The sequence below is a fragment of the Anser anser genome (assembly GCF_964211835.1).
Source record: "Anser anser genome assembly, chromosome: 12".
Classification (NCBI taxonomy): Eukaryota; Metazoa; Chordata; class Aves; order Anseriformes; family Anatidae; genus Anser; species Anser anser.
In genome coordinates this window covers 23,661,671-23,679,323 of record NC_139733.1, presented here as the reverse complement: position 1 = coordinate 23,679,323, position 17,653 = coordinate 23,661,671, and the positions used below count along the sequence as shown (strand labels likewise).

The window sequence follows — 17,653 nt, the reverse complement described above, 5'->3', positions numbered from 1 at the left end:
AATAATATGGATGGAAAGGGACTGTCAGAGGTCACCTGGCCCAAACCTGTCCCCAGAAGCGGAGCTGACTGTGGGCCACCTGCTCAGTTTCGTGCACTTGAGGCTTCAATATCTCCAAGGACGAGTTATCCTCTCCTCCCTTCCCCTCTGCTTTGTTCAGGCTTAAGCTTAAAATTTGCACCCCACTCTGCCACAAGCAGAGGTCAGGGGGTGGGAATGCACTGCAAGATGGACAAAGAGCAAAGGCCCACAGCCTGGAAAGCTTGGAGGACGGAGGCCAGCCATTGCTCAGTGTTGCTGAGTGGCCGTACATGTTGTCCCACAGCTCTAGAACACCCAGCTTAGCACAACCTCTGTAGGGCCACCCCTAAGGCCAAGCTGGAGCATTTGTGAAGGGGGGGGCTGCGGCAGCACAGCCCCAGCCTGGCTCACACGTGGAGGCACAGGGCTTGCCTGGTGCCGTCCCGTCGATGCCGTCCATCAGCCCGTGGGAAGCACTGGCGGGTGCTGCCATAGCCCACCTGTGGAGCACTCGGTGCCGTGGCACAGGCCCCTGGCCGCAGCGTCGCCAGCACACGCTGGTCACCCCTTGCCCTAAGCCAACGGCGAGGCTGCTGGGCCAGGCCTCCCCCCCCGGCCGCCAGCCCGCTGCATGCCGCCCCACAGGCTGGGAGGCAGCGCGCATGCTCGCTGCTCTCCCTCTGTCTTGGCTGTGTGGTGTTGACATTTGAAACTTCCCAACATAAATATGTTTTATTAGCAAATGCTGTAAATCATATCTTGCTGTCCCCCCCGCCCCAGAAGCTGGGTGTGTGACGTAGAGGGGACCCGACAGCGAGAGACGTGCGCTGCTCAGTGCATCCCCCAGACTGAGAGTGACAGGAAGCCTCTACTGGGAGAGATTAATACTGGAGGAAGATCTAATGAGCTCTTGATTTTTTGTTTGTTTGGGTTTTGGACATTTTTTAGCAAGTGTTACGAAACACCTACAATTTGTCCTTGTCAAGCTGCGGATGAGGGGAAGAGGGGTCAGCTGGAGTCAGACACCAGATGGAAACATTTTTCGGCAGTACAATAGCATAAGTGAAGGAGCTGTTGAGTAATGTGTGGAGAATAAATCCTCAGCATAAAAACCATCTTGCATATACACGCAGTATATCACTGAATTATCCAGGCTGAGTTCTTCCTCTAGTTACAGGGTGTTCAGTAGTGTTACTTCTGATACTGCAAATGAGAGAGCAGACATGCTCTGTACATCTGCAGTGTGTAATAAGTTAATAAAACACTCTCCATCTCTTTGTAATACAGAGTGGACAAACCAGACACAAATTAAAAAATAAAGAAAAGGCAGCATGGGAATCTTTTGTGTTTCCAAAGGAAAAAAAAAATGTTGTAAGCAGGCTCTGTAACTTGGCTATAATCCTGTAATGCCGTGTCATTGGGTTTGAAAATAAACTGCTGTGGGATCTGGTGCTGCAGCCTGTTGCCCATTTCCCCTGCAGCGTTAGCCATCCCACATACTGCACCAGCGGCTTGCAGTTACCCCGGCTTCCTTATTTACTGCCTGATACAGCTGGAGGTGCGGTCTCCATGGCTAAAGCCCTGCCAGGCTTGTTTTGTCTGCAGATCCTTCCTCCCCCTCTCCACCTGTCAGAGCACCAGGGAGCAGTCCCCACACATGAGTGTCAGGGCAATGGGACATGTTGATCTTACTCCCCTCCGTGTCCCAGAGCCTGGGACTCTTTTTCCCTTTGGGATACAATGCTGGCGTCTGCCAGGTTCATTCCCAGGGTAATGATGTCAGCGGGGCAGCATTGCCTTGAGGTTAGAATCATTCATGCTTGTGTTTTCAAAGAGCGTGAGTGGGGTTATGCCGTTACTGGTACAACCCGCTCATGTGGCTGGGAGGTTGAGACTATTTTGTCCAAGCTGACATTAATCAAGAAAACTCAGTATTTTCTGTTAATTACTTTACATGCACTCAATATAGGTCATGCAGGCTGGGTTAGTCAATGCAAAATAAATCAAAGCTACATTAAAAATCCAAGAGCAACATTTCAACTGACAAAGTTCAGCTTGTATGAGAGCTTTGTTCTTTGGTTTAAATCAAGCTGGCTACTCAAGAGACCAGAGTAAATGCATTCAAAAGCCCATCCCTCATTACCAATTTCCACATGTGATGCCATGGAGCACAAGTATATTATCTAACGCAGTCGTGTTACATGTATCTGCAGAGTATCACCTGGCAGCAAACTGCCTGAGGCACACATTTTAGCTTGCCCTTGCTGCAAATTAAAATACATTCACTTAGACTACCTTCACCAGCATTGAAGCTAACCAATTTTTAGCTTATGACAGGGAGAAGGGCAGTGGACAGCCACATGCAGAGGGACAGTGCTGTGGTTCTGCAAGCAGGTGGTAACTGTCTGCAGCACCTTGACGTGTTTGTGCAAGCAGTGCTCTCATCAGCAGGGTTGTGCCTCGGTGCTGTCCCACCACACTCCTGTTTGTGTAAAGCCAGGCCCGAAGACAAAGCTGTTCCCTGAACCCAGCTGTAGCTGAAGGCCCTGTCTGATAGCCAACACTTCAGCCAGACAAACAGGATAAGGAGTTCTCAGCCAGAAGCAATATGGTGTCTGATTCCAGTATCTCATTCTCACTCTAGGACTCCCCGACCAATAAACTACTTTACGCCAAGGAGATCCCAGAGTACAGGAAGATCGTGCAGCGATACTACAAGCAAATCCACGATATGCCGCCACTCAGCGAGCAGGAGATGAACGCGCACCTTGCAGAGGAGTCACGGGTAAGAGGCGCTGGGCTGCTGGGGCTCGGCCGCGTGCACTGCCGCTCCGCGCACCGGGTCGGGCCACGGGCTGGGTGCCTGCGGGCCAGGAGCAGCGAGCCTGCTCTGGCTGACAGCACGAGCTGGGCACGGGCAGGGGGCGGGTAGGCTGCAGTCAGCTCCTGCTTAGGTAGAGGTTGGAGGAAGCAAACAAGAAAGGATATTTTGCCTCAAATTTCCAGGCACAAACTTCATCTGACCTAATTCCAAGCATCTTTAATTACCGCCAGACCTGCAGTAAACATCCATGAGTTTGCTTGAACCTAACTAGCTTTGGCACTGTTGGGAATTTAAAGCAAAATTCAGTGCCAAAGAGCCAGGAAGTCTGGAAGAGGATCTCTGCCATCTCCCAGCCCCCAGCCAGCTGTCCCCCAGGCCACCGAGTGCCAGGGCCGGCCCCGAGTCCCAGGCTGCCCGCTGGCAGCCAGCCCCGGCAGGTGGCCGGGCAAGGAATGCGGGCCCTGGTACCAGCTACAGGAGCTGGCAGCCATGCTCCGGATCTGAGCGCTGCCAGCACCGCGCCATGGCTTCCTCAACATCCAACCATATCTCCACGGCGTTTCAGCTTCAGCCACTGAGCAGGATTTTTCCGTGGGTGCTCTACCCACCTCTCATGCTGTCCCATCCTTTGAAATGTCTTTGAGCACTGACGGGTAAACAGGGCTATCAGCTGTGGTCATTTAAGGCTGACTTTAAAAAGACTAAGACCATTTCTGATGTAAGCAAATACAGCTTCCTTAAAGGAGGAAGGCAGAAGCCCAGCTGCATCAATTCTACCGTAATAAAAATAGCCAGTCTAAACCTTCTTTTAATCTAGTTAATGCCTGCTGATTGGACTTGAACTCACTTGCTGCATCAGGATAACATACCTCCCCCCCCTTTGTTCTGTCTTTCTAAAGAAATATCGGAACGAATTCAACACCAACGTTGCCATGGCTGAGATATACAAATATGCCAAGAGATACCGCTCCCAGGTAAGTGGGTCTGGCTGTACTCAGGCCTCAGATTACCTGCAGAGGAAATAACAAGCAGTATTTTGTAACCAAGCAGGCAGATGCCTGCATCCAGTCCCACAGAAAAGGGATTATCTTTCTTTGCATAATCCAATACACATATGTAATATACGCATACACACACACACACAGATGTACTTTCTATCCCATCCCTTGGTCAATGACTTCTTAAAAGAAAAGGCCAGCTATTCCCAGCCAATTTTAACAGTGTTTGGCTGGGGGGATTGAGGCAGGGCTGACTGACGTGTAGTCCTGCCGATGCTCGGCGGAAGGCAGAGCACGCTGGTACAGCCCACACTGACGATAACTCAGAGCCCACCACTCCCAGCTGAGCACCAGCCCCAGCTGGTTCCGGACCCCACTGCACCCTGCCCTGTGGGGCCGGCTCTGCGCTGCCAGGCTCATTACAGGGGTTGTTGGTTACATTTTGGCCCTCCACCTCGGGACAAGAGCAGGGACTCAGCCGAGCCCTAGTGTACCCGAAGGGCACAGGGGGCCACGCTGAGCGCAGGAGCTGTGCCCCAGGGCTGGTGTCCCCCTGTCCCAGCTCCAGCTGGGATTCAGGCTTAACAGGGCTGGCAGGGGGAGCAGGGCAGGGACAGGGACCCTGACACTGCCTCACCTCTCACGTGCCCGCCTCTCCTGCAGATCGTGGCCGCCCTGGACTCCAACCCCACGACGAAGCGCACCCAGCTCCAGCACAAGTTTGAGCAAGTGATTGCGCTCATGGAGGACAACATCTACGAGTGCTGCAGTGAAGCCTAGGCCGACTGCAGCCCGGGAAGTGACCTCTAGAGTGCACTGCTGTAGGGAACCTCCTTTGACCGTGGATATACATTGGGCCACATCCGTCAGGGTCATTCTCAAACCAGCCTTGTGGCGGGGGTGAGCCTGGCCTGCGGCTGAAGTGCTCCCTCACGTAACAAGAAGCCACAAGACACCTTTATGAGCAGCTAGAAAACCCTCCGATCGGCACTGTGGCACCCATAATTTATTTGCTGTTGCAAGCCAGAAATGGAAACATGACACTTGTGGCAAGCTCAGTTCACCACTTCCCTCTAATCAGTTCCTGAGCAGTCGTCAGCTCCCTGCATCCCTGTTTGTGATTCCTCACGGACAAGAGACGAGGCTGCAGAAGCCATAACAGATGCAAAGCAAAAGGGTAGCCTAAGGAAGTAATGAGCAGAGATGGCAAAGGCTATCAGAGCAATGGCAGAGCTCCCTTCCTTCCACACCATCCCTCTGACATCCATGGTTTTCTGACACCAGGGACTATCAATTGTTCACTATCTGCTGCATTCTGTGTATTTTTGTGCCTTTTAATTTTTGTACTGTATGTGTAAACATAACCACTCCTTCATCTGAGATTTGGGCAACACAGGAAACTCGGGGCTGATACAAAGCAGTTGCTTCCTAAGTAGCTAAGGCATGCTGAAAGCACTTTATCTCCTAACAGAAACAGCTGTTAGCTAGCTGGAGGGAGTGCATTGCATGTTAGACAGTGTGGGAAAGGCTGTTCCCCCTTCCCCAGGTTCCCAGACCTGTCTGCACAGTGGAGTTTGCAGGAGGGTAGGCAAATATCCACTAACGATTCATTCTTCAGCCAGCTGGTCACAGGCATCATTTCTGCCTGGGAGCAGAAGACTAGATGTAAGTGGGTGAGAGGAAGGACTCCTGCCTCTTGCTCTGCTCTCCCAACCTGACTGGCTGCACACAGCTATGGCGCTTACTTAAGCTCATGTCAACAGTCCTCTGGCGGAGCAGAACTGAGCCGCATGCAGGACAAAGCATCCAGGTAGCATCTTCCCTCCCTTTGCCACACACACTCCAGTATCTCCCTATAATCATCACCTAAAACATGTCAGTGCTACAGAGGTGTATTCCCAAAGCAGCTTGTTCTGCTTGCCTTGGACACAGTACATGGTTATCACCAAAGAGCAACCAAGAGAGCAGTTTTGCTATGTGCTCAGTCTTTTTTTTCAGTCCATAAAGGCAAGGGACTAAACCTCAGTCCCATGACAGCATGATGTTTTTTGCTCACACAAGCCAGCAGAGCAGGTCGGTCACGCAAAACACAAGCTGCAAACAGAAGTAGAAAGTGTCATGCTCCTTGTTACGCTGGTGCCAGCAAACAGGGTCCCACTGCAGAGACAAATAGAACTTGTTCAAGACCAGAAACTTCACTGCCATCATGCGGCATCTGTGCTGGGGCAGACCTGCCCCATCCCGGCTTGGTGGCACACTTTCCTTTCTGCTGTCAACTTCTTTTCTGCAGCCAGGGGAGCTGTGACCACTCCAATCTTCTCCAGCATCATTCAGGCCCCTCTTTAGAGGCTGGACCACATGTGTGAAGCCAGCATTCCCATGCAGGCAAAGGCAACCTGCCCATGAAAGCTAAACCCAGCTGTAGCTAGGCACCATGTTTTCAAACTGCCAAATAGAAAAGGAAAAAAAAAGTTACTACCTCACTCCAGGCAGGGTCTTAAGGTGAGCCTCCATTACTCATCCAGCTGGCAAGGATGCAACCTGGTATTAGATGACTTTGGTCCACCAGAACTCCTCCTGGGTGACTCACTGCCATGGACAGGTGGCCCCCATCCCATCATTTCCAGTAAATGCCACATCTGTTAGAAGTTTGAACATCAGATTGTGTATGTGTATATAGATATCTATTTTAAAACAAATGATAGAATTTATCCAGTATGTTAAAAGGGGGTAGGGAGGGGAGGGAAAGGGGAAGAACAGATTTTTTTGTTGTTGTTTGTTTTTTAAAAAAAACTACAGAAAAAGTACATACACTGTGGAGGTTTCAATGTTTTTGCTGAGGATGTGGCTTCAGAATAGAAACTCTAAGAATGTAGCTGGGCTACATTTTATTTTGAAACTGATTTCACAAAAAAAAAATCTTGATTTTTTTTTTCTTTAGAAACTGTGAATAGTTGCCAGAGATATAGGCAGGCCCAGCACAGGGAAGGCAAGGGTGAGAAGGATCCAGGTAGTAGGGAACGTTGAGCTTAGTTGGAGGTGGGGAAAGGGCCATGGAGCAGTAGCCCCATGTTGTTACAAGAAAAGGATACAGATGAGCCAGTAATGAGCATAATTTGCCTCCAGATGATGTGACTGGGCTGTATATTGGGGCCTATTGCTTTATTTAATTTTTTCCAAAGCAAAAAAAAAAAAGGAAAGAAAAAATTAGTTGCTACAACCATTTTAAAGAAACAACTTTAACAGAGCAGATGCTAGAGGGTTTGTAGTGTTGCCTTGAACCCGAGCCCTTTGTAACATGTTTTTAAACTTTGGCATGTGTTGTGGGTGTAGTGCCCTTACCTGCTGTGTAGTGGAAGTGGCAGACTCTTGGAAAAGCCTATCTTTGTAATAAAACAAGGTGCTGAAACCCTGTATAGTGACGTTTCTGCCTATCTGCACATAGAAGACACCAGACATTGAGAAACACACCAAGGTCAGGCTGTATCCTTTGCCCAAAGTGCCTCTCCTCCCACACTCCTTCACAGACCATGCAAGCCGCTACCCTGATCCAACACAGAAACACGGGCAGGAGGGCAGCTCGTGGGTCAGTTTTGCAATACAACACCCACAGTTCTCAGGGCTGGCAGCTCAGCTAATGACCACCTTGTTTCCATGAGACGCGTTTTAACCCTTCTGGTCTGCAGCAGTTTACTACTGCTTAGTTGATACCACGTGTTCCACCAGAACAGGCGCTGCTGTGAGAGAGAGAAAATCCATGCGAGGACTCAACTCCACACCCACACAAATCACACGTAAAGACCAGCAGCACCGCACTGACTCCTGGGGCTGGACATCTTTACCTCTGCCAAGTGCTGTCAGCCCACAAAGCTGCATCTTCTCCCAGCACTGGGGAGCCCAGTGTGCTCTGCGCCACCACTGATGTCCTCAAGGCTTCTGGCTTCAGCACCGTGAAACCAGCCCCAGCCTGCAGGTCTTGATAATCATGCCATTGCTAAAATCCTCTCACTTCTGCCTCCCCCCCAGTAAAAGCTGCTCTTTCCAGACACCAGAGGGATTTTCTTTTCCCACTAGAAAGTTGATTCTTAGTAAAGCCAAATCCAGGCATTTAATGATTTGCTCTCTCTTAGAGAGAGCCTTGTGTTTGACATTCAGTGCCTGGTGAGAGAGGATGCAGCTCCTGCCCTGTTCTGCTGCAGGACATTTCCACGCTAATGAGCAATGTTTTGTGAGGTTAACCATCACCAAAGGAGCAGCTGAGCCCTTCTCCATTATTACTGCAGCATCCTCCACCCTGTCCCTGGGGAACAGGGGTTCAGTTTCATTAAATATGCATCAACATGGCCAAGGTTGAAGTTTAAAAAGTAGTTAGTTTACTCAGCTCTTGCTTAAGCCCCAAAGCAAGGCCAGAAGCCTTGGAGGGCATTGGCAAGGCCAGCTGAAGATTAGCAAAATCCTCTTTAGGAAGAGTTTTACTTCCACTTATTTTCTCCTGCCCAGGAGGACTGTAACCCTTTGCATTATCAAGCTGACCTTCAGAAGGGCTATGTTCTCTGCAGAGCAAGAGAAATTTGAGCATTTGAAACTCTTACATGAAAGTTTTCATACTTTGACCAACATACTAGAAGCTAGTGAGACAGGTTTAGAGGTGAGTACTGTTCACAGACAGAGAACAAGAACACAAACAGTTCTACACCCTGCTGCAAACACCCCAAAATCTTCTTTTAAGCCCCAAAACATTTCTGTCTTCCTCTTACTGTGGTTAAAGAACCAGCAGCTCCTCCTGCTGCTGGGGACCCTTGTCCACAGCATGAACCCACACCTCCTGCCCTGGCACTCCTGTAATCCAAGCTCAGCCAGGCATTAGCACAAGGTCAGCTGGTAGGGCATGAAGCTGGACACCTACCCCATTCCAAGGCTGTGGGTGCCATGGCCCCACATCAGCAGAGCTGGCCAAGCCTGAGCTTCCCAGTGCTCAGGGGTGCCACCATACTGAGCCCCATGTGCCCCTGAGTATCCCAGTGCACCCGGCTAGGCCATCACCTGATACTGAAGCTTACCACCAGCCTGCACACATGCAGCCCCCCAAAGCCACCCCAGCACTGCTGGCTGGCCAGATAGGCTCCTGGGAAGACCCTAACTACTATGTACTACTCCAGCCAGCAGCCAGGGATGTGGGGATGCACAGGACACCTCATGGGAGCTGGCAGCTGCAGCACCAGCTCACGTCCACTCCGTGAGTCCACACGCTGGCTCATCCCACTTAGGATGAGGCCAGGAGCAGGCTGGGATCCATGTTTACCCTGGGCTGGGAACTGCTAGCCTTGGGAGACAGGTACTCAGGAGCAGGGCAGTAGTCACACTATTTCATGATGAGTGAAGCAGCTTTATTAGTAGCAGGTGAACACAGAGTTAAAACCTGTCCTGTAGACTAAAACCAATTCAGACCCCATGGGTCTGGGCTCAGCTGGGCACAGCGCTGCACTACCAGAGACCTGGGACCCCTAGTGCACCTTCTTGCCCACCACAGCAAGGGATGCCTCCTATGGTGCAGCCTCCCCGTGGCCAGCACCTCGGGCTGCCTGGGGTTTCCTTGTCTTGCCTTTAGCCCCCTTCTCCTTGGGGACAGCTTCCCAAGCCTCCCCAGGCACCTTCCCCTTAGTCTTGCCCACTGGGGCCTTCCGGGTCCCCTTTGCCCCAGCACCCTCAGGGCGGTCACCATCGTTCCCTCCCTTGTCCTTGGCAGCCAGAGCTGTGCGGGGCGCTGACCGCCCTTTGGCAGGGGCCCGGGGGGCCTTTGCTCCATCACTCCTGGGCTTCGCTGTTGCCGGTGCCGGCTGGGCCTGGAGAGGAGAGAGCACATCAGGCTGCTGCCATGCTGTGAGTCAGCAGCCTGAGCACAGCGCTGGCACCCCCAGCCTTCCCACAGGGCCATACTCACATCTGCAGGCTTTGTCCTTGGCTTCTGCTTCACAGCTTTTGGCTTCTGCTTCATGACTTTTGGCTTCTCCTCAGCAGTACCTGTGGAAAGGGGGGCAGCAAATCAACACAGGCAGGGGCCTCTCAGCAGGGCCAGGGTGCTCGTGACACCACCAGCCCATTACCTTGTCCTCCTTCACTCTCCAGCGCCGCAGGGGCCCGGGTGGCCTTGGCAGCTCCTCTGCGTCCTGGCTTCGGGGCCTGTCCTCCGGTGGGATCTGCCTGGCCTGGCGGCTGCTTCTGCCGCAGCTTTTCAGGTGCCAGCTGGGTGCAAGGTATGGGAGTGGGGCTGGGCAGCACCTCAGCACCAACCCCGCAGCACGGGGTCCAGCAGCCCCCCACTCACCTTGAAGCGGCCAGTGACCCCCAGGGCAGAGGAGTTGTGGGGCCGCACCAGGTCCCCACGGCTCAGCCCCTTGATCAACGCCTGCTTCAGCAGGTACTTGAGGCGCACTGGGTCCACAGCGGGGTACTTGGCCAGGATGAAGCGTTTGATGGTGACGACGGAGGCACCCTTCTTCCCATCCTGGGCCCGCAGTGCCTCAATAACCATGTGCAGCGTCGGGGGGTGCCGCCGGCCCCGAACAACCTGACCGGACAACCGGGCAGCACTGCCAGCTTCATCTGTGAGGGAAGCAAGAGGGGCATCATGAGACTAAAGGGCTCACAGCCCCAAGGCCTGCAAGTCCCCTGAAAGCAAACAGGCATCACCATGCTCATCTCCACAGGCTCACAGTGACCAGAGCCAACAGTGCCCAAGCCCTGCAGCACCCAGCAGATCCCTTACCTGTCTGAGGCTCCATAACAGCACACAGCAACCCAAAGCCTCAGGCCCAACAGCCCCAGCTCTGCTTACAGCACCACTGACCCTGATCACAGGTTTACCTCACTTCCAGCTAATTTATCTGATTAGCACCATAACTGCAAGGTCTGGTTGGCAGCTGCTAACTGCTCTGGTTGCCACCCAGGGGGAGCAGGTGGCTGTGAAGCCAAGTACTCATGCCCAAATCTTTGTGAGGGGCTGGCAGGAGAAGGGCCGTGTCTCAGCAGATGTTTTGGAGAGGGACGAGAGACAGGGGGCTCACAGGGTGAAGGCTGTGACCACACAGTGCAAAGGCACCCACCCCGCTGCTGGGTGCTGGGATGGCCGTGTACTGGCAGCACACGCCATGGGCTGGATGGGGAGCCTGGCATGTCTGCTGGGCCCTTTGTGCAGGACAGTCCTGCAGGGAAGCAGGGGCTGCACTGCACAGGGAGCCCAGTAATGGGAGGGAGAAATGAACCCACAAACGAGAGGAGGAAAATGAAGAGCTATTTTGTCAGCTGGCTAAAGCAGGAGGAGCAACTCTCCTGCAGCAGCCCCAGGTGTGTGCTCATGAGTAGGATGCCACACATGCCCATGCTCACCACATCCTGCTGTGTTCAGGGAAGAGAGCACCCAGGCCTGTGCAGGGGCAGCCCTAATGTGTCCCCTCCACCTCCCCTTCGTGCCAGCTCCTGGCACAGCAACTGCACTGCACTGCACTGCAGATAGCATCGTCCCATGGGCAAGGGACGAGCTGAGCCTTTGACCATCCAGGTCCCCAAGGCTCCCAGGGCACTTCTGTGTCATGGCTGTGTTTAAATTAATTCATCCAATGATTCCTGTGATTTTCCCTGCTGTTTCAGTGGGGTGAGACATTTGTGCTACTTTCTGTTCTGCATGTGCTCATGGGGTGAGCGTGTCTAATTCACTAAAACAGCTCTTTGGTGCAGGAACAGCATGAATGTCTTCACCCTGGAGACCGCTGTGTTTCTCCAGAGCATGCTGTGTCAGCCCCTTGCTCCTTACAAAAAAGTCATGAGCTTTTTGTGTGCATCGTCTGTGAAAGTCCCTGGGGAGCTGCAAACTTGTGGAAGGACTGGGATCATGTGTCAGCAGCGCTGGTTCGTGGCCTGATGCAGCAGATGTGCTACTGCACCAATGAACATGCAAAACTCAGCCCAGACAGACCTCCTTCATCGAGGTCTGCACCGACCTGCTGAGCCTGGGGCTGGGTTCTGGCAGAGGACCGAGGCACCAGCAGGAGCCTGGCCTGGAGCAGGGTTCTGGAAAAGGCCTGTGCCCAAGTCCCATGTGCCTGGCTCTGCCCAGACCAGCACGGCTGGCCCTTTCCCTGATCCATTTCCAGTCAATTTCTGAATTTGCCAGGAAGGAGGCCATGGGGGTGGTGGAAGGCCACAGGGTCCTGCACCGCAGCAGGGCTGCATTCGCTTCCTACAACCATCTTCTCCTCCCAGATCTGACCATCACCTCTCTGGCAGCTCTGTGATGCCCCCAGCACCCACCTGGCTGGCAGAGGTGCCCCAGGCCTTGCTGACCCCAGCAACACCAGCCGTAGGGCTGGGCGCGATGTGGGGCGACAGCCCGTGGGCTGGGGGCTGGTCCTGCGCGGGAGAGCCGCAGTGCCAAGCACCACACGGCTCCTGTGGAGCACTGCCTTGTCAGGCAGCAAACAAACACCAAACCCTTCCTCCGCTTCCCTCCAAAACCAGCTCCCAGGTTTGAAATACATGAATCAGGCATCAGCCTAAACACTGAATTATTCATAAACTGCTAATCTTCAGATTTCACTGAATATGCAGAAGTATCGATAAAAAAAATAATGAGAGAATTGTACTTGCAAATTGCTCTTTATTAAAGGTTTAACTTGCATGGGTTCTCTATGTTCCCTATTAGACCTTGCAAAGCTGCATAGGATTAGAAATCAGAGAGGATAATAATGTACAAAAATAGTTTCAAATGTTGATAACACTGAACAGCGAGAAAAACATCTTATTTGTATAACTGAGCTAAAAATAAAAATGAAGAACACTGCTACAATTGCAATATGCCATCTTGTAGTGCTTGAAACATATGTCGGCGTCTCTGAGCCATATGCTCCCATGTCTTGCCTGCTACAGCGCGGAGGGAAGCTTAGCGATGCACCGATCAATCCTCAAAAGCAGAAGCACTGGCCAAAACCTCCTACTTGGGCTGATGCCAAGCTGGGTTGCAGCTGAGGCAGGGAGGTGCGGGAGGACCGCGGCTCGGGGCATGGCCCCAGGCTGCAGGAGGGCCTGCGGGCGTCTGACAAGGGAAGGCCGTGCGAGGGGAAGGGGAAGCAGCTTCCTGCTGGGGGAGGCATCAAGAGGGGCTGCTGCCGAGGCGCAAACACCGAGTGCACGTCGCGATGCTGGGCGCCCGTGGAAATGAGCACCAAGCTCTCCGCGAGCACACCCAACCGCAGCTGTGCCATGCTGCGCCACGCCGCCTGCTCACGGGTGGGGTCTGCACCATCACCTCTGCAGCACGGAGGAGCCCATGCGCACCAAGACACCCCCATCTCCCCAGAGGCATCGCAGCGCCTCCCGGATCTTCTGAAATGCTGTGGTGGGGCAGCGCTGGGCCTGGAGCACCCAGCAGTGGCCCCAGCATGGCGCAGCAGGGCCCAGCTGCCGCCTGTGTCTGCCGGGCAATGTCCCAGCGGCAGAGCCGAGGGGGGCTCAGCCCCAGCCCCACTGAGGCCCTTGTGCGGCCGCGGTGAGGGAGGTAGCAGTGGCTCTGTCGTGGCCCGGGGTTCGCACCCTGTGGTGCAGGGCATGCGTGCACATGAAGGGGATGTCAGACCGAGTGGCCTGCACGGTGCAGACGGGTGTGAGCTCTCAGCAAATCAACAGAAAAGCACGGATTTACGCCAGCGGAGGAGCTAAGCCTTTGCATTTTAATTACAAAACGTGTACACATTCACAGCCTTGTTCCCAGGGTTCCTATTGTCAGGAGAGAGAAGCCCGCCCTGCAGGGCCGTGGTGAAGCGGGGGCAGGCGATGGCAGTGGTGGGACTAGGTTCGTGCTGGCAGGGCGGCGACGCACACCCTGAGGGCCGGCCGCTCCGGCAGGATCTACGCGGGGGAGACCTGGCTGGTGGAGACGGAGGAGGTCTCTGTCTTGCCAGCAGATGTGTCCTCGTCACCCAGCGGATTCTTGCCGCAGCAGAGGGTTGTGATCATGCAGTTACGGAACTGGAAGGGAAGGGAGACATTGGGTGAGGGCAGGTGGCCGCTGGGGGTTGCCTCTGTGCTGGATCCCTCTGTGCCGCCTGGGGCAGAGCAAGGGGGATGGCAAGAGCGAGCCCCAGCAGCACCGCAGGCTCTGCCCAGGCCCTGGTGCCCAGGCTCTGTCCAGCAGTGGGGCCGTCACAGCGGGAGCATCTCCCAGAGACACAGGCTCCTGGGGGCTGTTGCAGGGGGCTGTGTGGACGCCTCTGGCACGGCAGCGCCGGATGCACCGTGCAGGGTGAAGTTTCCTTCCTGCTGCCCGAGGCTGGCGCAGTGCAGCCCCACCTCTTCCACTGGGACAACGTGTCTCATTCGGATGGGTGGGTTTGCATTTACAAGATCTATGCTGTGCGAAGGGATGAGTTGCACTGTCACCACCCTCCTTCACACAGGCACAAGGTTACCTGGAAGCAAAGCCCTCGCAGCTCACTGGTGCGCTGGAGGTCTGGTAGCAATCCCCAAGCTGCTATGAAGGCAAACACCACAAAGGAAATCGCCTGGCATGCGGCAGTTACCTGTTTGTTCATTACGATGTAAATCACAGGGTTATAGATGGCAGAGCTCTTGGCAAAGAATGCCGGGATGGTCATGAAGATGGGCCCGAAGTCTGACCCCTGGTTGGTGAAGATGTAGAAAGCGACGCTGGCGTAGGGGACCCAGCAGATGAGGAAGGCAATGACCATGATGATGACCATGCGGGTCACTTCCTTCTCTGCCTTCTGGGTGGTGGCAGACTCCTGCTGCTGGGCGGCAGCCTGCGGGCAGAAGGAACAGGGAGGTGATGGATGTGGGGGAGGGTTCAGCCTGCGAGGGGTGTGGGGTCAGGGTTTGGGGTAGTTGGGCTGCATGCCCGGAGCTTGCGGTGCTCCCCTGCGGGGCGACCGACACGGTCCTTCCTGCCACCTGTCCGGAGCCTGGCGCGGCCCCGTGCAGCACCCTCACCAGCAGGCACCCACCTCCTTCACGGTGCAAACCAGGTTCCCGTAGCAGAAGAATATGACCGTCAGCGGGATCATGAAGTGAACCACAAACATGTAGATGACGAACGATTCGTTGTTGATCTCTGGCTTCAGTGTGTAGTAGTCGATCCCGCACGAGCACTGCATGCCCTCAGGGATGTACCTGCGAGGTGACACAGGGGGTCGGCGCCCCGCACAGACGCCCGTGGCCAGCCGGGGCCCCGCGCCAGGCGGCACCCTGCCTACCGTGACCAGCCGAAGAGCGGGGGAGCCGCGCACGCCAGGGCCATGATCCAGGAGAAGGCAACCCCCATGATGGCGTGGTTCTCCCCGAAGCGGAAGTTGCTCATGGGCTTGCAGACCACTACGTACCGCTCGACAGCCAGCACGACCAGTGACCAGAGCGCAATTTCACCTGAAGCAGGGAGAGAGGGATGGAGATACAGGGCCTTTGAGGGCCAGGAGAAAAGCTACTGAAGGCAGCACGGGGCCTCCTCCGACCTTTCATGTTCCCAGGGCAGACCCCTAAGAGCAGGTAAATCCCCACCCGGGTTCAGAAACAGCAGTGAACAAGGGCTAAGTGCTGACACGGTGGGAAGGCATCAGAAGGCACCTCCACACTGCGGTGCCGCCCCTGCAGTAACCGCCGTGCTCTGTGTGTTGGGGTCCATCGCCGAACCCCACTCTCTGCCCGGACTGCCCCCACACCCGCGGGTCTGCGGCCCCGCTCGGGGTGCCCGTCATGCCGGGGTCCTACTCCTACCCGCAGCTTCCCAGCAACTTGTGCCATGAGGCCCGAACCAGCAAAACGGTTGCCTCGCTTGTGGCTGAGGGCTGAGCTGAACGGAGGAGGGCGTTTTTAGACACACAATTTCTGATTAACATCTGTTTCTGTCAAAGCCGGGCTGGCAGGGGAGCAGAGACAGCTTGGCCAGCCTGCGCCACCGAGCGCCGCGTCAGAGCGAGCACCAGGCTCAGCCCCGCCAAGCGGGAAGAACAAACTGCCGGATCTCCAGCCAGAGAGCAAGCCAAAAAGATGTGCAAATCCAGCAAAATCTGCTATTGGTTACTTTTCATTGCTACGTTGTTGTTCTCAGGATACTGAGCAGGTGGCTACCAAAATAAGGTTTAAAAAAAAAAAAAAAGTGTAATTTGTCACTTTCTTCACCTCCCACCTCCCAGCACTGCAACTGCCTCAGCCCACACCAGCGGCAGACCGAGTACCTTCCAGATACCACATGTTTTTCCAAGAGCATCTGGGCATCCTCCCACCCTTTCCTAAAATCTGGAGCAATTTCTGGCAGAAGATTTTTGAATATTTGGAAAACTCACCACCCAGTGTAGCAAAGAAGCCTTCGATGTAGCACCCTGTTACTCCAAAGACAAAGTACCCATTCATCGAAGTGTACATGGTGGTCGTGAAGCCTCCGAAGACCATGAAGAGGTCGGCAACCGCCAGGTTCAGGAGGATGTAGTTTAGAGGTGTCCGGAGCTTCTTGTGCTGGATGGTGACATACAGCGTGAGGAAGTTGACGGGGAAGCCGAGCAGGATCAGCATGAACATGTAGGCAGCCAGCGCCGAGAACTTCCAGGGCTCAGCCAGGTAGTACTGGGGGTACTCGAAGGGGCTCCGCACCACCCCGGTCTTGTTGGACATGGGCACGTAGAAATCTTGGCCTTCTGTCCCGTTCATGGTTGCGGTTGGTGAGGTGCCTTTTGCTCTTACTCAGGTTTTTTTTGTGTGCGTGGGGGAATTGCCTCTGAAGCTGGGCTCCCGCCACCTCTCAGCCTTCGCCGTTACCCCGGGGAGAAGTGGCTACGCTCACCTCCGCGGGGCACCCCTTATAAAGTGCCCCCTGGGGTAAGCTCCAGGCATTGGTGTCAGCACGATTAGGGCTTAGAGAATTATTAATCATAATCATCCAGGAGTAATTGGCTTTCTTGGGAAGGTATTAAGGTGACACCTGTTTCTGGCCTGCACTGTCATTGTTGCAGACCGTGGTTCATGGTCATTATATATAAAGAGGTAGCTCTGCAGCACACTGCTCGATGGGGGGCCCAAACCAGGAGGCAGCTCCACCTGCACGGCCTCGATCCTCGGCATGGCTGCGCCGCTCCCCGAGGAGCGAGCGCTCGGGGCAGCCCCGTGCCTTACGTGGTCACTGCAGCCCGTGGCCCGGATCGGGGTGCCCACAGCTCGTGCTGCCATCGCCCAGGGGAGGCACGCGCCCCACCGAGCACGCAGTCCACCCCCCAGGGGCACTCAGGGGCTGAGCTGCCCGCCAGTTGGACATGCCTCAGTTTCCCCACAGAGGGTTGGAAACGGGACACATCGCTACCGGGTCAGAGGGAAGGACAAAGCACGCAGGACCCTGCTCATGGCTGTGCTTGCCCAAAGCTCCCAGGCTGAGCGTTCAGCTCTTGCCAACAAACCGAACTCTTCTCTGCCCCCTGTGAGCAGGAGTGAATTCTGTGACTGAAAACCCCACAACCGTGAGTTTGGGGGCTGTAGTGGGTGCTGGGCTGGGCAGGTTTGGTGTGGTCCACCAGAGACAGAGGCCTGTTCTTACAAGAGGAAAGCTGTGACACCAGCTAGCCCCTGCTGCAGAGCGTCTCCATCACTGCTGCCGTTCCCAGGAGGAGGCTGGTGACAGAGTACTCTCAGGCAGCATGACCATCAGCCCTTCTCCCACGTGCTCTCAGCCATCTGCTTTTTCTGCTGCAAGATTTGACTGAGAAGGTTTGAAGAACACAGTTAAACACTGATCCTGCTGGCGAGTTTCCAGTTGTATCAC

At 54.6% G+C, this 17,653-nt stretch overlaps 3 protein-coding genes across 5 annotated transcripts in view; 1 reads left to right on the top strand and 2 right to left on the bottom strand.

Moving 5' to 3' along the window:
• Positions 1-7,252, top strand: part of PLXND1 (plexin D1) — an 80,890-nt gene extending 73,638 nt beyond the window's left edge. Inside the window, exons 34-36 of the mRNA XM_083795530.1 lie at positions 2,666-2,806; positions 3,745-3,819; positions 4,507-7,252. Coding sequence (XP_083651656.1) covers positions 2,666-2,806; positions 3,745-3,819; positions 4,507-4,623 — 333 coding nt within the window. The 3' untranslated portion in view covers positions 4,624-7,252. The remainder of the gene's footprint in view (positions 1-2,665; positions 2,807-3,744; positions 3,820-4,506) is intronic.
• A 1,956-nt stretch (positions 7,253-9,208) lies between these two features.
• H1-8 (H1.8 linker histone) lies at positions 9,209-10,772 on the bottom strand. 3 transcript variants are annotated; one of them, XM_083795579.1, is made up of 5 exons: positions 10,610-10,772; positions 10,169-10,446; positions 9,948-10,086; positions 9,785-9,864; positions 9,209-9,713 (listed from the first exon to the last, which is right to left on the bottom strand). In XM_083795579.1, the coding sequence occupies exons 1-5, from the start codon at positions 10,623-10,625 to the stop codon at positions 9,387-9,389; spliced, it is 840 nt and encodes a 279-aa protein (XP_083651705.1). In that variant the 5' UTR covers positions 10,626-10,772; the 3' UTR covers positions 9,209-9,386. The 3 variants fall into 3 exon arrangements, with proteins under 3 accessions (XP_083651705.1, XP_083651706.1, XP_083651707.1); XM_083795580.1 differs by having other exon boundaries at positions 9,209-9,710; XM_083795581.1 differs by having other exon boundaries at positions 9,209-9,686.
• A 2,042-nt stretch (positions 10,773-12,814) lies between these two features.
• RHO (rhodopsin) lies at positions 12,815-17,649 on the bottom strand. The gene is made up of 5 exons (XM_083795585.1): positions 16,191-17,649; positions 15,105-15,273; positions 14,856-15,021; positions 14,415-14,654; positions 12,815-13,863 (listed from the first exon to the last, which is right to left on the bottom strand). The coding sequence occupies exons 1-5, from the start codon at positions 16,549-16,551 to the stop codon at positions 13,744-13,746; spliced, it is 1,056 nt and encodes a 351-aa protein (XP_083651711.1). The 5' UTR covers positions 16,552-17,649; the 3' UTR covers positions 12,815-13,743.
• Between the last annotated feature and the right edge of the window lie 4 nt (positions 17,650-17,653).

Coding starts and splice junctions, on each gene's coding strand:
- RHO (XM_083795585.1), bottom strand. CDS start 16,551: ATGAACGGGACAGAAGGCCAAGATTTCTACGTGCCCATGTCCAACAAG. Junction 15,274..16,190: donor CTTCTTTGCTACACTGGGTG/GTGAGTTTTCCA, acceptor TCCCTGCTTCAG/GTGAAATTGCGCTCTGGTCA. Junction 14,655..14,855: donor TGGTTTGCACCGTGAAGGAG/GTGGGTGCCTGC, acceptor TTCTGCCCGCAG/GCTGCCGCCCAGCAGCAGGA.
- H1-8 (XM_083795579.1), bottom strand. Junction 10,087..10,168: donor GGGTCACTGGCCGCTTCAAG/GTGAGTGGGGGG, acceptor CCTTGCACCCAG/CTGGCACCTGAAAAGCTGCG. Junction 9,865..9,947: donor GGAGAGTGAAGGAGGACAAG/GTAATGGGCTGG, acceptor CCCTTTCCACAG/GTACTGCTGAGGAGAAGCCA.